Consider the following 16,299-nt stretch of genomic DNA (forward strand, 5'->3'; position numbering starts at 1 on the left):
CATTACATCTGTCATCCACCTGGCCCTAACACAGCTGGAAAACAAGAACACGTGTCAGAATGCTGTTCCTGGATTTCAATTCGGCATTCAACACAGACCTTGGTGAACAAATTCCTTCTCCTCTGTCTAAATACATCTCTGTGCAACTGGGTGTAGGACTTCCCAACCACTTGACTTGAGATAGTCAGGATGCACAACTGTTCCTCCCTTCCCATCATCCTCAGCAAGGGTGCCTCCCCACCGGGCTGTGTGCTGAGCCTGTTGCTGTACACTCTGCTCACACATGACTGCAGAGCCAAACACTCGAGAAATCACATTATCAAATTTGCCGATGACACAACAGTGGTGGGGCTCATCGTCAGTGACGATCAGATGCCTTACAGAGAGGAGGTGGAAGAGCTCAAAGTCTGGTGCTAGGCAAATAACCTCTTCCTCAATGTCAGCAAGGCAAAGGAGATGGTTATCAACTTCAAAGATTCAAAAGTACATTTATTATCCAATCATATATTCAGAATATAACTGCTGAGATTTGTCCTCCTGCAGGCAGTCACAGAACAAAGAAACAGCATGGAACCCGTTCAGAGAAAACATCAAACACCCCAATGCGCTTAAAAAGAACAGATTGTGCAAACGGCAAAATGTGAGTGAACAACATAAAATATCAGACATCAAACCAGGAGTCCTGGAGTGTTCAGTTCAGTGCCTTGCCACTAGCCAACTGCAGGCCACAGAGCTATTCTTTGCCAAGGCGCCCTAGTCAGCACTGAAGTGCCCTGATCAAACCAGAAACACGTGCAACATGAACCTCAAAGTCCCCCAAAATGAGTCCACAGCCACGAGCCTCATCGATCAATCCTTGCAATGTGGAACCACTTTCCTCCGACAGCAGCTAATGAGAAGGAGAGGAAAACTGGTCAAACACAGGCATGCAGCACCAAACACCCGCCCGCCCTCTGCCCTCATCCTTGTCGACTTTAACCTTGCTCGACCTCTCCATCGGAGAGAGGCAGTGGAGTTGATCATGGGCTCACCTCTAGGTCTCCAAGGTCTTCAGGCCACACATTCCACTCCCTACCTCACCAGATTTCCTCAGAGAGCAATGCGCCTGATTACTCGATAGGCCCAAAAGCACACCATTAAAATGTAAATCACAGGCTGCACTCACATGCAGAAGTAGTTTTGTGAAATGTTCGCAAGACATCGCCGTTGGTTGCTGTTGCCATCTTGTCTTAGCTCAGTTCAGTTTTGTCTTAACTCTGGTTCAGGAGAACTCGTATCACTCACAACCCTGTTCACATCAGCAGCACAGCAGTGGAAACTGCAAGCAGTTTCAAGTTTCTGGGAGTGCACATCTCACACAAACTCTCATGATCCAGAACACATTCTACGTAATCAAGACAGCTCACCAACGCCTCAACTTTCTGAGGTATCTGAGGCGAGTGGACTATGCACATCAATTCTCATGTCCTTCTACCTATGAGCAGCAGAAAGCATCCTAACTTGCTGTATCACTGCATGGTACGGAAACTGCACTGTGGTGGACAGGAAGGTTCTACAATGGGCAGTCAACAGGTGTTCTTTATCTAATTGTGTTTTTCTTTTATGCTGCATCAGATCCGGAATAATAATTACTTTGGTCCCTTTTACATGTGTGCTGGAAATGATGTTATACAGTCTTGAATATTGAATTTAGCCCAAAGTCTTCAATGCCAAGGCAATTCAAGTGGTCATCTAGACTCTGCTTAAATGTGTCAGCAACTGTGTTTACACTGCTATCAGGCAATGTATTCCAATTACTCACCACTCTCTGGAGGAAAAATGTCCCCACAGATCCTCTCTAAATCCCCTTTTCATGAATCTATGTCTGTCTTTTTTATCTATCTCTGATATGGATAACAGTTTCCTGCAACCTATCCAATCTATACCCATGATAATTTTTATATACCTCAATTGTGTCCTCTGTTAATCTTCTCTGAACCAAGAAAAAGAGATCTTGTCTTGCCTCATAACTGAAATGCTTCATTCTAGGCAATCTGCTGAAGTATGAAAAACTGATTTTTATGAGAGAAACTATTTTAAATAACTTTTATTTTTTCATCCATATGGTTGTAAATTGTACCTAAAATCATTCAGTGAGATACTATTAAATTAAATAATGGTATAAATTGAGATTCCAGTGTGCTTTGAGGTATGGTATTTCAGTGTATCATGTGGACACTACAATTCAGGAAGGATGCATTGTCTAGGTGGGTTGCAGTTTCACAAGAATCATATTAAAATAGTTAAATCAAAAAGAGCTAGATAGTCTTGACTAGCTAATGTATCTAAGATAATTAAAATACGACGGAGTAAATAAATAATTCCTGCATGGTGGGACCTCAGGCAGTTCAGTAGTAAAATCAAAGAGCACAATGCATAAAAGATTAGTAAAATCCTGGAAGTATTGCTTTTCCTCTGCCACTAACAGAATGATTTTAAGGCTAGTTTATCTATTCTCAAAATTTCAGAATTGAGACTGATGGATATTTAATAGGATATTAACGATTTGGAACCAAGTTAGTAAAGTACAGATAAGATATGACCTAAGTATTTGAGTAGTGGAATAGACTTGAAGACTAGATGTTCTTGAATCTTTCAGTGTATGATAACTTTGGATAGCTTAGTACTTCTTACGGAGGAGATATTATAATCTTGCTTTAGTCCAGATTCCATTGTTGAAGAAGGAAAAATCATGAAGTTATTCAAAATCTACCCATTGCACTAGAAGTTCTAAAACCATGGGAATGTGTACTAAGATAGGGTTTCACTTTCCAATTTCTTTCAGTGCTATGGGATGGTTTTACATGCATGGTCTATAAGGATTTTTATTAAACAAGTAACCATACATAATTTCAAGTGTTGTGCAGAAAGCTGTAACTTACCTCTGAAAATCACTCGCTGTAATGGAAGCTCTTAAATCGACAGCTCTTGAAGGGAAACTTTTTTTCCAAGTAATAAAGATAAATCTGATCTAATTGGAGCAGACAGAATGAATACTTCTCCCACAGATAATGGAATGTCACGGTACCTGAATTGATTATCTAGGGAAGCACAGGATATTGGGGTCTACTTAGAGAAAGCAGAATGCTTTAACCTGTAAAATCTGAACCATCAGAGGGATTCTATGGTTGTCTTCAAAGGTGAACCACAACACTTTCTTTGGTAAGAACTGCCCCTTTGATTCAGTTTTGAATCAAAGTCTTCATCCATCTTCTGAAGCCTACTTTTTAAGTTAATGCCATATTTTTTCTTCAGATTATATATATGCTTCAGCAGGAACATGAGAATTGCATTGCTCACCAATTAATGTCTTTGCTGGATCCCAGCAACTTCATTGTGTACTTCCACTGTGTGAACAGAAGCTACCAGTTCATCTTTACATTCTACATAAAATACATGGAGAAATGTGATTGATTTGCACTTGATTTGTTACCTGGGTTTCAGCACTTAAGTTACAGAGAAAGGTTGATCAAGTTAGGTCTCTATTCATTGGAGCGTAGAAGGTTGAGGGGGGATTTGATTGAGGTATTTAAAATTTTGAGAGGGATAGATAGAGTTGACGTGAATAGGCTGTTTCCATTGAGAGTAGGGGAGATTCAAATGAGAGGACATGATTTGAGAGTTAGGGGGCAAAAGTTTAAGGGAAACACGAGGGGGTATTTCTTTACTCGGAGAGTGATAGCTGTGTGGAATGAGCTTCCTGTAGAAGTAGTAGAGGCCAGTTCAGTTGTGTCATTTAAGGTAAAATTGGATAGGTATATGGACAGAAAAGGAGTGGAGGGTTATGGGCTGAGTGCGGGTAGGTGGGACTAGGTGAGATTAAGAGTTCGGCACGGACTAGGAGGGCCGAGATGGCCTGTTTCCGTGCTGTGATTGTTATATGATTATATGATTTTACTAAGTCATGTAATGCATAAAGATCATACACTAAATGGTAGAATTTTGTAGCTTTTGTAATGGTATTATGGAGTTGTAATTAATTTGACATGTTTCTTGTTTTGCTGCAAAAATATATTGTTCTCTTATTAAATAAAAAGTATGTAAATGGTTTTCTATGTAAAATCGTTTGTGGCTACAGGAATGTAGTATGCAACCAATGGCCACTTTATTAGGAACCTCATGTACTAATAAAGTGACCACTAAATATGCTTGTGGTTTTCTGCTGCTGTAGCCCGCCCACTTCAAGGTACGACATGTGTGTTCAGAGATGCTCTTCTGCCCATCACTGTTGTACTGTCAGCTTCCTGTCAGCTTGAACCAGTCTGGCCATTCTCCTCTGACCTCTCATTAACAAGACATTTTCACTGTCAGAACTGCCACTCACTGGATGCTTTTTGTTTATCTGTAAACTCTAGAGACTGTTGTGCGTGAAAACCTCAGGAGATCAGCATTTTCTGAGATACTCAAACCATCCTGTCTGGCACCACCAGTCATTCCATGGCCACTGAGTTCATAGGTCATGTTTATTTTTTAAGAATATGTTGGTGGAGGATGAGAATAAGAAGTGAATGATATTGTAGACCAGCTTAATAATTAAATTAAGGTTTTATTAAAGTACTGAGTTCTGCCCACTGTTACTAATAAGTCACAATTTTAAAATCTCAGTTGTATAAATACTTCACTGTGCACACCATAAAGATTTAGGGTATTAGAAATACTATAATCAGCTACAGTGCTTGTCACCAGGGTGGGTATCCAGTGTTGATTGATTCTTGTTAGACTGTGTGACATGAGCATTATATACCATTAGTCATGGTATAGCCCCATTCTTGAAATCAGTTAACGAATTATTTTCTATTATATACAGTGGATTCCAGTTATTTGGGACACTTCAGGACAAGTATATTTTGGCTCAATTAAGCTGCTGTCCCAATTAACCAAAGTTGCATGGAAATAGTTAAAAAGGTATAAAAAAGACAAACTACCATTTAACTGAGTAATAAATTATGTATTTAAATGAAACACAGAACCAATTAGAACACTAGAAATAATACTACAGTACTATAAAACTCTTAGTTCCTAATAGTTATTGATGGAGAGGTTCATCTTGTGTTCTTTTGATTAGCTGTAAATGAACAAAGTCAGTGCAGGCACCTAGTGCAGATAGTTGGTTGTCTGTCATATTCAACAATGACAAGAGACCTGTGCGGGAGAGTTTTTAAAGTGGAAAAGCCATTGCACTGGGGCAGTTCCACTCTCTTGAACTTGGAAGTCCAAGTCCAGTGGTATGAGTAGTCATCACAAACTGGGAACTTCCTTGGCTGCAGTAGATGATCATGTCATCTTCTGTACCTTGTCATGACCTTCATTATCCACAGAACATTGCAGAATCACCTTTCTGGCCATTGGATCTTACTGTTGATCTCATCTGTGCAGTTCACTAGAGCTGATTTGACATGCTGGGGATAGGCATGTCCCCCTCTCACTGGAATACGAGGCCCGCTGTCTACCCTCACTTGGTTTAGCCCACCTGTTGGGGTGTACTGGGGTGTGATTGCTGTCACATGCAAACAGATACTTGGAGCTACAGGTGAGAGCTGAGTTTCTGGTGGGGACCAAAGGTGAGTGAGCTGCCTCAGGATGGACATGACAAGCCTCTTCACAAGAGGTGCTCCCCTCCCTGCATAGATAATGGACTGCCTTCATACAATGCATTCGACGTTTGCATCCTCAGTCTTCATTTCCATCATAGCATTCAATATGATTGTTGATAGCTTGACATTTTTTGTAGTTACTAACTTATTTAAGTAGTGAATTTTTAAATCTTCATTTCCAGTGGTTTGTGGCATCTCCAAGCCTGAATGTTTAAAACAGCAGTGAGCAAAACAGTTCTGAATTGCCTTAATGTTTATTTCTTGTTATCTATCAGTGACAAAAATCACTGCTTTCCAAAAACAAGCACACGCAACTGACACTATTTAAAATCTGTTCTAAACACGATGTAGTGTTTAATGGCTACACAAGTGCACACAACTGATGCTAGTTAGAAACAGTTCAGCAACAATTTCCTGTCCCAATTAAGTGGCATAGTGTCCCAAATAAACAAAGGGAATCCTGGTGATTTTCTGAATTAGTTTTGTTCTTTAACAGTTGTTCCAATTGACCAGAATCCGCTGTATTTCCATCTTCGGAATAAAAGGGGGCAATATCATAAAATTAGGAAGTGACTATCACTGCAGTTTTCATTAATAGTAATTTTTACTCCCTGTTCTCCCCCTCCCCCCCCCCCCCCACATGTTTTCTGTGTAACAGACCAGTAAATTCACTGACTCTGACAGGACAGTTCAGCTTTGCAGAAATTCACTCCTGGGTCGTCTTCTGTGTGCCGGAAGTACCAGATAAAGTTCCAGTGGGTGATAGTGTTACATTTTACTTCCAAAATACATTTCTGGACACACAGTTAGAATGTACCTACAGGTAAGTGAAATTACTATGCTAGTTGTGTTATCATTGTTGACTCATTTTACATTTTCTTGTAGCTGAACTATCTTCCAACCAACTTGTATCATCCTCAACTGTGCTGCTTCATATCCAAATATACTCTGTCACTACCTGTCAGTGATTTGCAATTGCTTGGTATAAAAAATTCTTTCATATGTTTAAAAGTATCTCCATAGCTTCACTCCTCCCTATTTGTTTAACTTCATTCAGCTCCTGTAATCTTTCAGAATCAGAATTAGGGTTGCTATCATTGATGTATGTTGTGAAATTTGTTTCATAAACTGTATAATTATTCTTGTGCATATCCCACTTGTATTTCACTTCACTTTTGGCTTCTGTTATTTAGATCCTGAATTCTGAATTTTTCTCACTATTACTTATCCTTTAAGGTGCTGTTTTTAGTATACCTCTGACCAAGCTTACTTAATTTACTTAAAGTGTATTTTAAGTTGTAAAGGGTGGAGGGCTAGCAAAGAATAAATAAAATGTATATGATTAGGGTGGATGCTTAAGGTTCAGACAGAAGAGACGGCTAGAATCTGGCTCAAAAAGAAACTTGGAAGAAGTCATTTGGTCAGGTAACATTGTAGGGGGAAGGAATTGCTTATGGGCTCCCTCTCTTCATACAGGCTATCTTCCCTCTCCAATCTCAGTCTCGATGCAGGGTCATATGCTTTTCTGCTTTCTGGTATCTAACTGGTTTTGCTAACAGGTTTTGAAAATGATACTTCCAAAAGCTATTCATCATAGAGATTTACATTGTTTTGCAAGTGAAAAATTAAGAACTTCATTATGTACAGTATCACATTATATTAAAGAAAATATCCATCATTAGGATTCTGAGAATAAAAATGTCTTGTATAATGATGTTTCATTAAATTATTGTTTTTTCTGTCTCTTAACAGCACTAAAACTCAATTATATTTGAGTATCGTTTGTTCATGCATTTGTGTAAATCCTTTGAAATAAAATTTATATTATTTTTGTCATTGTCTCACCAAGGAAGCTGAATAGATTATAGAGAGTAGTTTATTTATTTCAGTTTATTGTAAAATGGAATCTTTGTTCTTTTATGTTGCTGTAGTAGAATTGACCCTCAGGAATGTTAATGTGCACTTTGCACTTAATTTTAGAAAAGGTGAAGGAACTTTTAAATCTGACAACATCTCTACCATTTCCATTCTGAAGGATGTATTAACTAAAGAAGCTACAAAAAGAAAAATCAATCTCAATATTTCATATGGTGAGAACCAAACCGTAACTTGTTTCAGATGTCCTAGAATTTAAATATTTATAAACTGCTTTTCTGAAGGATATATGCTTTCTTTTTGAAGATGTGAATGAGGAATCAGTAAACTATACTTTAAAACTGATCCATCCCAAATTGGAACATCAGTTGTTGTTAGCCAAGAAAGTCCAGCTGATTGATGCTTTGAAGGTGAGTTGTTGCATTGTTTATATAGCAAAACTGTATATAAGATTTTTAAATATTTATATTCCATTAAACGTAGTCAATAAAAAAAAACTGTTCACTTCTGCAAAACAACTTGCTGAGAGCAAGATGAGGGAAGTAGTCACCTTCAGTAATTAATAATATTTACTCATATAAATTTTCTGGAAGCTAATGTAGATCTAAAGTGAGCCGGATTGGGTATTTATACCCCATGCATTTCATATCACAGCCAGGTAAACTGGCATATTTTAGCTGGGTATCTCATTGCCCAACAACTTTGTGATGCTAACCTGTTCTAAGGAGCTGCTATTTTCTCTAGAGCATTGCATACTACAGTAACATCATTGTTATTTTGTTACTACTTACCTTTGCAATAGAAATGTCATTGGCTACAATTCCAGTATTACCAATGTTTAAGAGGTTTGACATAATATAAAAACATTTTTGCACGCACTTCAATGGCATATTGCTCTTTCCTCATTTTGACTTGGCTTGTGCTTTTCCTTCTATACTCTCTAACCACCTTGTGTCCGTGTGGACTTCTATCCCTTTATTTCTTCTGGCTTCAGCTTTTCATTATTCCTTTTCCTTCTGGTATTCCTGCTGTGGTCCCAAACTTCAGACCTTCTTGACTGACTAGACAATCCGATCAGCATCCTTCAACACCTTTTTTTCACCTTGTCCTTTGTGCACCCTACAATTGCTGGCATGTTTTCACCTATCCGGACGCAAGGTCCAGTTTACTTTCTTCACTCCTGCTTTCCTGTGTTTGATTTATTATCAGCTTTAGTATTACTATGTTTCTGTGAAACAGTTTGATGTGTTTATAAATATAGGGTACAGTGAGGGTGACTGGCTTTAGCAGAAAGGCATTGTGACAAAGTTTAATATCTGGGAGTCCTAGCCTATAAAAATCAAAGATGAGATTCAAGGCCAACTGTAGTCATTTTTAATACAAAAGAAGATATTTGTGGTTCTGAGGCCATCCATTCAGCCCAAGGACACAATCATAGGTGTTATTCCAGAGCCGTGACCTAGAGTAAACAATCTTCAGCTGTTTAATTTATGACTCCCTCCTGTCACCACAGAAAATGTTCCATTCCCTAATGAAGATCCATAGTGCAATTCCATCTATAACCCCTCAGATAATGCAGCAGACTGTATTTGCATGTAGTAAGTCCCAAACAAAGATTGAGCGTGGGCTGATAAGCATGTACATTGTGTGCACTCTATTTTCATTAAGTGTGGCTCTGATCAACAGTGAAAACATTATCAAGTACTGTCAGCACCAGACTCTTAAATACTTGGCCACAAGGAATAGAATCTATGATGAGAGGCTTGCATCCTGATTCCCTGAAGATCTGAATTCTCAGCTTGTTTGATTGACTGACCCCATCGTCTACTTTTATAAACTCCCCATTCTTCATGTTAACTATATTTTCTCTCACCATCAACCATTTATAAGTTCCTGGTACAGCAACCTACCAAAGGTTCTTTGACAACAGTTCTCAGTCTGGTGAGCTCCACTACCTAGAAAAAGACCATAAGATATAGGAACAGAATTAGACCACTTGGCCCATTGAGTCTGCTTCGCCATTTCATCATGGCTGATTCATTCCCCTTTCAGCCCCAATCTGCTGCCTTCTGCCTACATCCCTTCATACCCTAACTAATCAAGAATCTATAAAACTCTTAAATATACCCTCTGACATGGCTTCCACAGCCTCCTGTGGCAATGAATTCCAGCTTCACCACTCTCTGGCTAAAGAAATACCTCCTGAACTCCATTTTAAATGGACATCCCTCTATTCTGAGACTGTGTCCTGTGGTCTTAGACTCCCCCACTATAGGAAATCTCCACTTCTACTCTATTTAGGCCTTTCAATATTTGATAGGTTTCAATGAGATCCTACCCCCTCCCCCATTCTTATGAATTCCAGTGAGTAGAGGCCCAGAGCCATTAAACGGTCTTCATATGATAAGCCTTTCAATCCCGCAATCATTTTCGTGAAACTCCTTTGAACCCTCTCCAATGTCAGCACATCCTTTCTTAGCTAAGGTGCCCAAAACTGCGCACAATACTCCTAGTGAGGCCTCACCAGTGCTTATAAAGCCTTAGCATTACATCCTTGCTTTTATATGCTAGTCCTCTCAAAAGGAATACTAACGTTGCATTTGCCTTCCTCGCCACCGACTCAACCTGCAAATAAACCTTTCGGGAATCCTGCATGAGAACTCCCAAGACCCTTGGCACCTCAGATTTTTGAATTTTCTCTCCATTTAGAAAATAATCTATGCTTTTCTAAAGTGCATGACCATATGCTTCCCAACATGTATTCCATCTGTGACTTCTCTACCCTTTTTCCTAATCTGCCTTAAGTCCTTCTGTAGCCTCTGTTTCCTCAACTCTATCTGCTTCTCCATCTATCTTTGTGTTGTCTACAAACTTGTCCACAAAGCCATCCATTCCATCATTCAAGTCATTGAAATATAATGTAAAAACAAGTGATCCCAGCACAGACCCCTGTGAAACACCACCTGTTTACCAGCAGTTTACCAGAAAAGGCTCCCTTTGTTCCTACACTTTCCCACCTGCCAACCAGCCAATACTGTATCCATGCCTATATCTTTTCTGTGTCTCGTGTGAAACCTTGTCAAATGCTTTTGAAAATCCAAGTACACAACATCAACCTTTGTCTGTCCTGTTTGTTGTTTCTTCAAAAAATTCCAACAGTTTGTCAGGCAGATTGTTCTCTCAAGGAAACCATGCTGACTTTGGCCTATTTTATCATGTGCCTCCAAATACCCTGAAACCATATCCTTAGCTTGTTTACTTTGGCTTTTTTCTTAAAGATATGCCGGACGCGCTCCGGCTAGCACTGCACCCCTGGCTAACACAAGGGTGCATAGTGCTTGGAAGTAGATTCAGAAGAGATGTCAGAGGTAAGTTTTCTCATATGGAGTGGTGGGTGCATAGAATGCACTGCCAGTAGCAGTGGTAGAGGCGGATACAATAGGGTCTTTTAAAAGACTTACATAGGTAAATGAAGCTTAGAAAAATAGAGGACTATGCAGTAGGTTAACTAGACAGTTTCCAGAGCAGGTTACTTGGTTGGCACAACATTGTGGGCCAAAGGGCCTATAATGTGCTGTAGATACTATGTTCCATGTTCTGTATTCTATGTTCAAACATAATATAACATGACATTTATAGGTACTGTAATTGGTTTATTATTGCCTCATGTATTATGCAATACAGTAATAAGTTGTTGGTTTGCCTGTGCTGGTAGATAATTCCATTCATTCATACAAAAGGGGTGAAAAATGCAGAATATGATGTCATAGTTAGAGACAAAGTGCAGAGTACAACAACAATAAAATGTAGGAAGTCTGTGAAATTCAACATTGAGATCTTTCTGATTAGGTGATTCTTTCCATTTGCAGGAACTACAAGTTTATGAAGGAAATGTGGATTTCCTAATACCTGAATATCGGTCAATTTTGGAGGAAGCTGATAGTCTGCTCGAGGAATACAAGAAGCAGCCTGCTCACTTGGAGAGATTGTATGGCAAGTACCATAAACAGAGTAAATGTAAATGCCTCTTCAAAGTGTATAGTATGCACCAAATGTATTATTTTCAGATCCTTCCCTCCCTCTAAAATCACCATGCTTTCAATTTAAATGACCAGCACAGTTAATATCATAGAATGTATTCTTCATTGGACTGTTTCACCTGCATCATTTGGTACCTTTTAATTGTAATGAGGGTTGCTGCCTCAACCACCCTTCCTAGCAATGACTTCCAGACCCTGCCGTCCTCTGAGGCTGATGAGACGAGGTAGATTAATAGCTTGGCACAGACTAGATGGGGTGAGGGGCCTGTTTCTGTGCTATAGTGTTGTATAACTCTATGAGAGGTATACATGGAGTAGATAGTCAAAATCTTTTTCCCATCATCCTGGCATCAATAAAAAGAGGCACAATTTTCAGGTAAGAGGTAGAAGTTTTAAAAGGGATCTGTGGGATATGATTTTTTACACAGAGAATGGATGATAGCTGGAATAGGCTGCTGCCAGAGAAGGTGGTGGAATTAGTTACCATCACTGTGTTTAAATGTACTTGGACAGACACTTAACTAGGCAAGGCATGAAAGATACAAATCTAATGCAGATGAGAGAGATTTGTACAAATGTTTTTGGTGGGCAGCAAGGCCTGTTTCTGTTCTGGCATTTTAGACACTTCTTGCTGGTGGAAATTGTTGCCCTGGGAGTTGATGTAGCCTTGGTGAATGACTGGATGAACAGAGGTTTTTCCACATCTTCCCTTTCATCTTTCTGCCAATTATTTTAATTACATGCCTCCTGGCTTTTAATGCTGTAAGAAATTACACCATTTGTTATTACTCAGTCTATGCCCCTATTAATGTTATATATCTCTGTTAAATCACTTGAGTCTCCTTTATTCCATAATGTTTGAAAATTCATCATTTTTCACACTGTACAATGTATTTTCATCTGTCTTAATCTTATCCAGACTTTGTTTCACTTCACTAAAAGATTTCAAGAGGTTTTTTAAAAAATTGACATTTTTATTGGTTTGCAATCTTCAGCCTGATTGCTTAGCTGACAATAACATTGCAGTTACTAGACCTCTGTGATCCTGCACAGATGCCGACTGATTGAAGGTTATGCTTGAAAAGTGGGAGTTTGTGTTACAATACCAAACTGTAGTGTTGAAAGCAAGTTCTTTAAATGTCTACATCTTGTAATACCTTTGTCACTGGTTAGAATATCCTTTCCATATCACTATCAGTTAACTCAGCAGAGTCTTCCTAACCTGTTGAACACCCAGTTTTTGAGAATTAATTCTGTCTTCCATCATATCTGTGGAAAATTGATGAAAATAAGTTAAAGATAAAACATTGTACAAAGTTACTTTTGAAAGTAGTATTTCTTGAACTGATGCACTGTGGGATACATCATTATATTAAAACTAATTATCTTTTATCTTTGTTCTCTCTGCACTTCCACCCACTCCATTTAGGTATGATAACTGACCTCTTTATAGATAAATTCAAATTCAAAGGCACAAATGTGAAAACCAAAGTTCCACTTCTTCTGGAAATTTTGGATAATTATGACCCTAACAGTCTTGCAGCATTCTTTGATTCAGCATAGAGGAACTATGCAAAGCATGATGAAAAACATACATAAAGTTCCTGATGAAAGAGCTGTGAGTGGAACATGTTGTCTATTAGTGGTACAAGTATTCAACCTAACTGATTGATGGGCAGAATGTACAAGAACTAATCAGCTTACTGTGGAGATATTTGGGGGATGCATTTCTGTCAAATATTCGCTGTTGCTTGGGCAGATGATAACATGGAAATCAAAAGTATATATAGTTTGTATGCTGCATTCCTGCATTTCCATAGATTGCTTATATTTTTGTTAAGAGATAGCCACTATGGAAATCTGTCTCTCCCTTGAGCTTGCATTATTTTTCTTGAAAATGATAGTCAAATATTTACAAAAGGCAATTCTTACAGAGTTTGAGAGTTGATTAAAACTTTTGTGAAATATCTATCACCAACCAGTTTCCGTTGGCTGATATAGACAATGTATTTCTGGCAGTGGTTCATTTTACTTTGGAAAAAAATGACAACCCAACTGAAGATATCTATACTGAAATGTTCTTTAGAAGAATTCAGCAAGAATAAGCGCAAGATTCACTTTGATTTAGTTGTATTTTTTCTCATTTTTATTTTGATAATATATATTTACAACAGATATTAAATGTATACTTTTTCATACCTTTTTACTAAAATATAGTAATAATAAGTACAGTTTGATTTTCCCATTGTTCCTCTGAAGCAATGTAATTGTTTATAATTATCACTCTAAATCTAAAAGACCTCTTTTAGGGCAATGTCCATATATGACTTTAAAATATATTTGCTGTTTGTGAAAGCTAATATGTATATTGCTTTGAGTCATACTAAGTCTTTGGGCAAGATATGTAGATATGGATTACTCTTTAATTTTATGTATATATCAGTCTTGTAATCAATTATATATGAGTATACAGAATAGTGTAATTCCCTTTATATAGTAACAAATAAATATTGAAAATACTTTTAATGTTATCTGGCATACTGTTCATTAAAACTTCTAATTTATCAGCACTGAAATGTTAATAGATAACTCCATTTACTAAAGGAAGTGCAATGACGATTCTTGTTTTTCTAGCATAAATGCTGGATTGCATTACATGTATATTTTTGCTGAACTAATTTCAGTAAATGTATCCATTAATTCAGTAATTATGTTATATGAAAGATTGTATCAATATTAAATTGGAATACATTTATCAGATGTCTATTGTATATTTTCTTGGTCTCAACCTTGTTGAAAACCTAACAGAGAATGAGAAGAAAAAAAAGCAGAACATAACAGTGAGGAAAATATAGATAATGGAAAAAGCATGTGGATTGAACAATGTCATTAAGTTGATGCACATGTAACTTTGTAAGTACATGCTAGTGAAGGTGATTCTTAACAAAATAATTAATCAATTGTCCCCATGGCCCAGTGTTTGCCTAAAATGTTGGTTTATAGAGTAATGAACAAGATATTAAAAGTAATTTTGTTTTTCATAACAGTAACAGTAGACTGCTCACCTGCTTAACACTGGTCAGATGTTTAATAATACTCTAATAAAGGTCTTTTTAAAGCTACCATCTTAATTTTGCTCTATTAATATCTACCAGAACCTAATTCTTATGTTACACTTGCTTACTTATTCAGTTTTCTGGTTAAGTAAAATCTTAATTTTAAATTGCACTTTTTTTTGCAAATCACTTTACTATTTCTGAAACATCATTTAATTCCTTAACATAAATGTGCTTGTCTAATTTTGACTTTTTGTTCATGTTCAGACTTAATAATTTCCTTATTGATGGTCATGCTTCTGACATTAAAGTCTAAAACTTCTGAATGATGGCACTAAACCGACCCACATGTTTCTTCCATTAGGCCATCTTTAAGGCCTATTTCTGAGCAAGCTTTTGGTCAGTTGCCTTTTTTTATTATAGTTTTAGATAAAAAATTATGTCCCATTTAAAGTTAATGAACCCTCTGGAGGATCAGGAATTTGCCTTGGTAATATAACCCATATCATCTGTGTAGAGTACAATGTTGTGTGGTATCCAGTTTGAACTGCCAACCCTCTTACATCATTTGTGTGGCAGGTGTCCACGTGTCCCTTCAAAACCATTTAAAAACCTCAAGGTTTATCTGTCAGGTTAAACCTAATGAGCTTCACTTCTGGATGGAGAACTGATATTCTTTTTTCAGACGGTGCTTTGATCTCAATATTTCCACCAAGATCTGGCATTGTCTTATCCTGCAAATACTTGGCCACATAAACACACAGTTTTCTGAGAAATCAAGCAATTAGCTGAAAAATTCATTAAGTATCTTTCAATAGGAAGACCTAGGTTACTTTTTATGCAGGTATTGCAGCAAATGTTTGGGAATCCGTTATTGGTCTGCAACAGTCATTGCTGAACCCATATAGAATGCAGGCTTGCAGCAAAAGTATACATTATGATCAGACAGGCATTCAGACATTTGGAAAGTTATCATCATTGAGAAACACTGAAACAGGACCTTGAGATCACACTGACCAATAGGCACCCAGTTACACTGGCACGCTAGGGGAAATGTTGTGTCTAATTAACCTATCTTAGGGATGTGGGGGGAAACCGGAATGCTGAAAGCAATCCCATTCTGTTACAGAGAAAACATGCAAGCATTGCAAAGATAAACTCTTCTTGGGCTTCCAGCTGGGTACAGGTACTGATTTTAACTGACGTTTTGATAACAAATTCTGGCATCATCATCAGGGATGATGCCTGGGTATGTCTAGTCTGGTGGTATTTATACCCCCATCATCCATTTCTCCTGATTGGTTAGTCTCATCCAATCAGGTTTCCACTATCCCACCTTGTTCACAATTGAATTCCAGTTCTTACTTGGAGTGAGATCTTCGACTTTGTTAAAATTCTTTTCCTCTAGTTTTATTTCAATGGCTTCCTTCACTAGGCAGTCCCAAATTGCACAGTAATTTTAGAAAAATAGAAAACCTACAGCACAATACAGGCTCTACAGCCCACAATGCTGTGCCAAACTTACTTACTTTAGAAATTACCTAGGGTTACCCATAGCCCTCTATTTTTCTAAGCTACATGTACCAATCCAGGAGTCTCTTAAAAGACCCTATTGTATCCAACTCCACCACCATTGCTGGCAGCCCATTCCATGCACTCACCACTCTGCATAAAAAAACTTACCCCAACATCTCC

The 16,299-nt window shown here is 37.9% G+C and overlaps 1 protein-coding gene across 3 annotated transcripts in view; it reads left to right on the plus strand.

The window, feature by feature from the left end:
* The window catches only part of bbs7 (Bardet-Biedl syndrome 7), a 57,907-nt gene extending 43,604 nt beyond the window's left edge, over positions 1-14,303 (plus strand). For 2 of the 3 annotated variants that reach the window (XM_073042854.1, XM_073042855.1), the window contains exons 15-19: positions 6,292-6,456; positions 7,614-7,723; positions 7,815-7,918; positions 11,378-11,501; positions 12,978-14,303. In XM_073042854.1, the coding sequence (XP_072898955.1) occupies positions 6,292-6,456; positions 7,614-7,723; positions 7,815-7,918; positions 11,378-11,501; positions 12,978-13,111 (637 nt within the window). In that variant the 3' untranslated portion in view covers positions 13,112-14,303. The other variant, XM_073042856.1, reaches the window with a different exon arrangement.
* Positions 14,304-16,299: the final 1,996 nt, after the last annotated feature.

The sequence above is a fragment of the Hemitrygon akajei genome, chromosome 4 (assembly GCF_048418815.1).
Source record: "Hemitrygon akajei chromosome 4, sHemAka1.3, whole genome shotgun sequence".
Classification (NCBI taxonomy): domain Eukaryota; kingdom Metazoa; phylum Chordata; class Chondrichthyes; order Myliobatiformes; family Dasyatidae; genus Hemitrygon; species Hemitrygon akajei.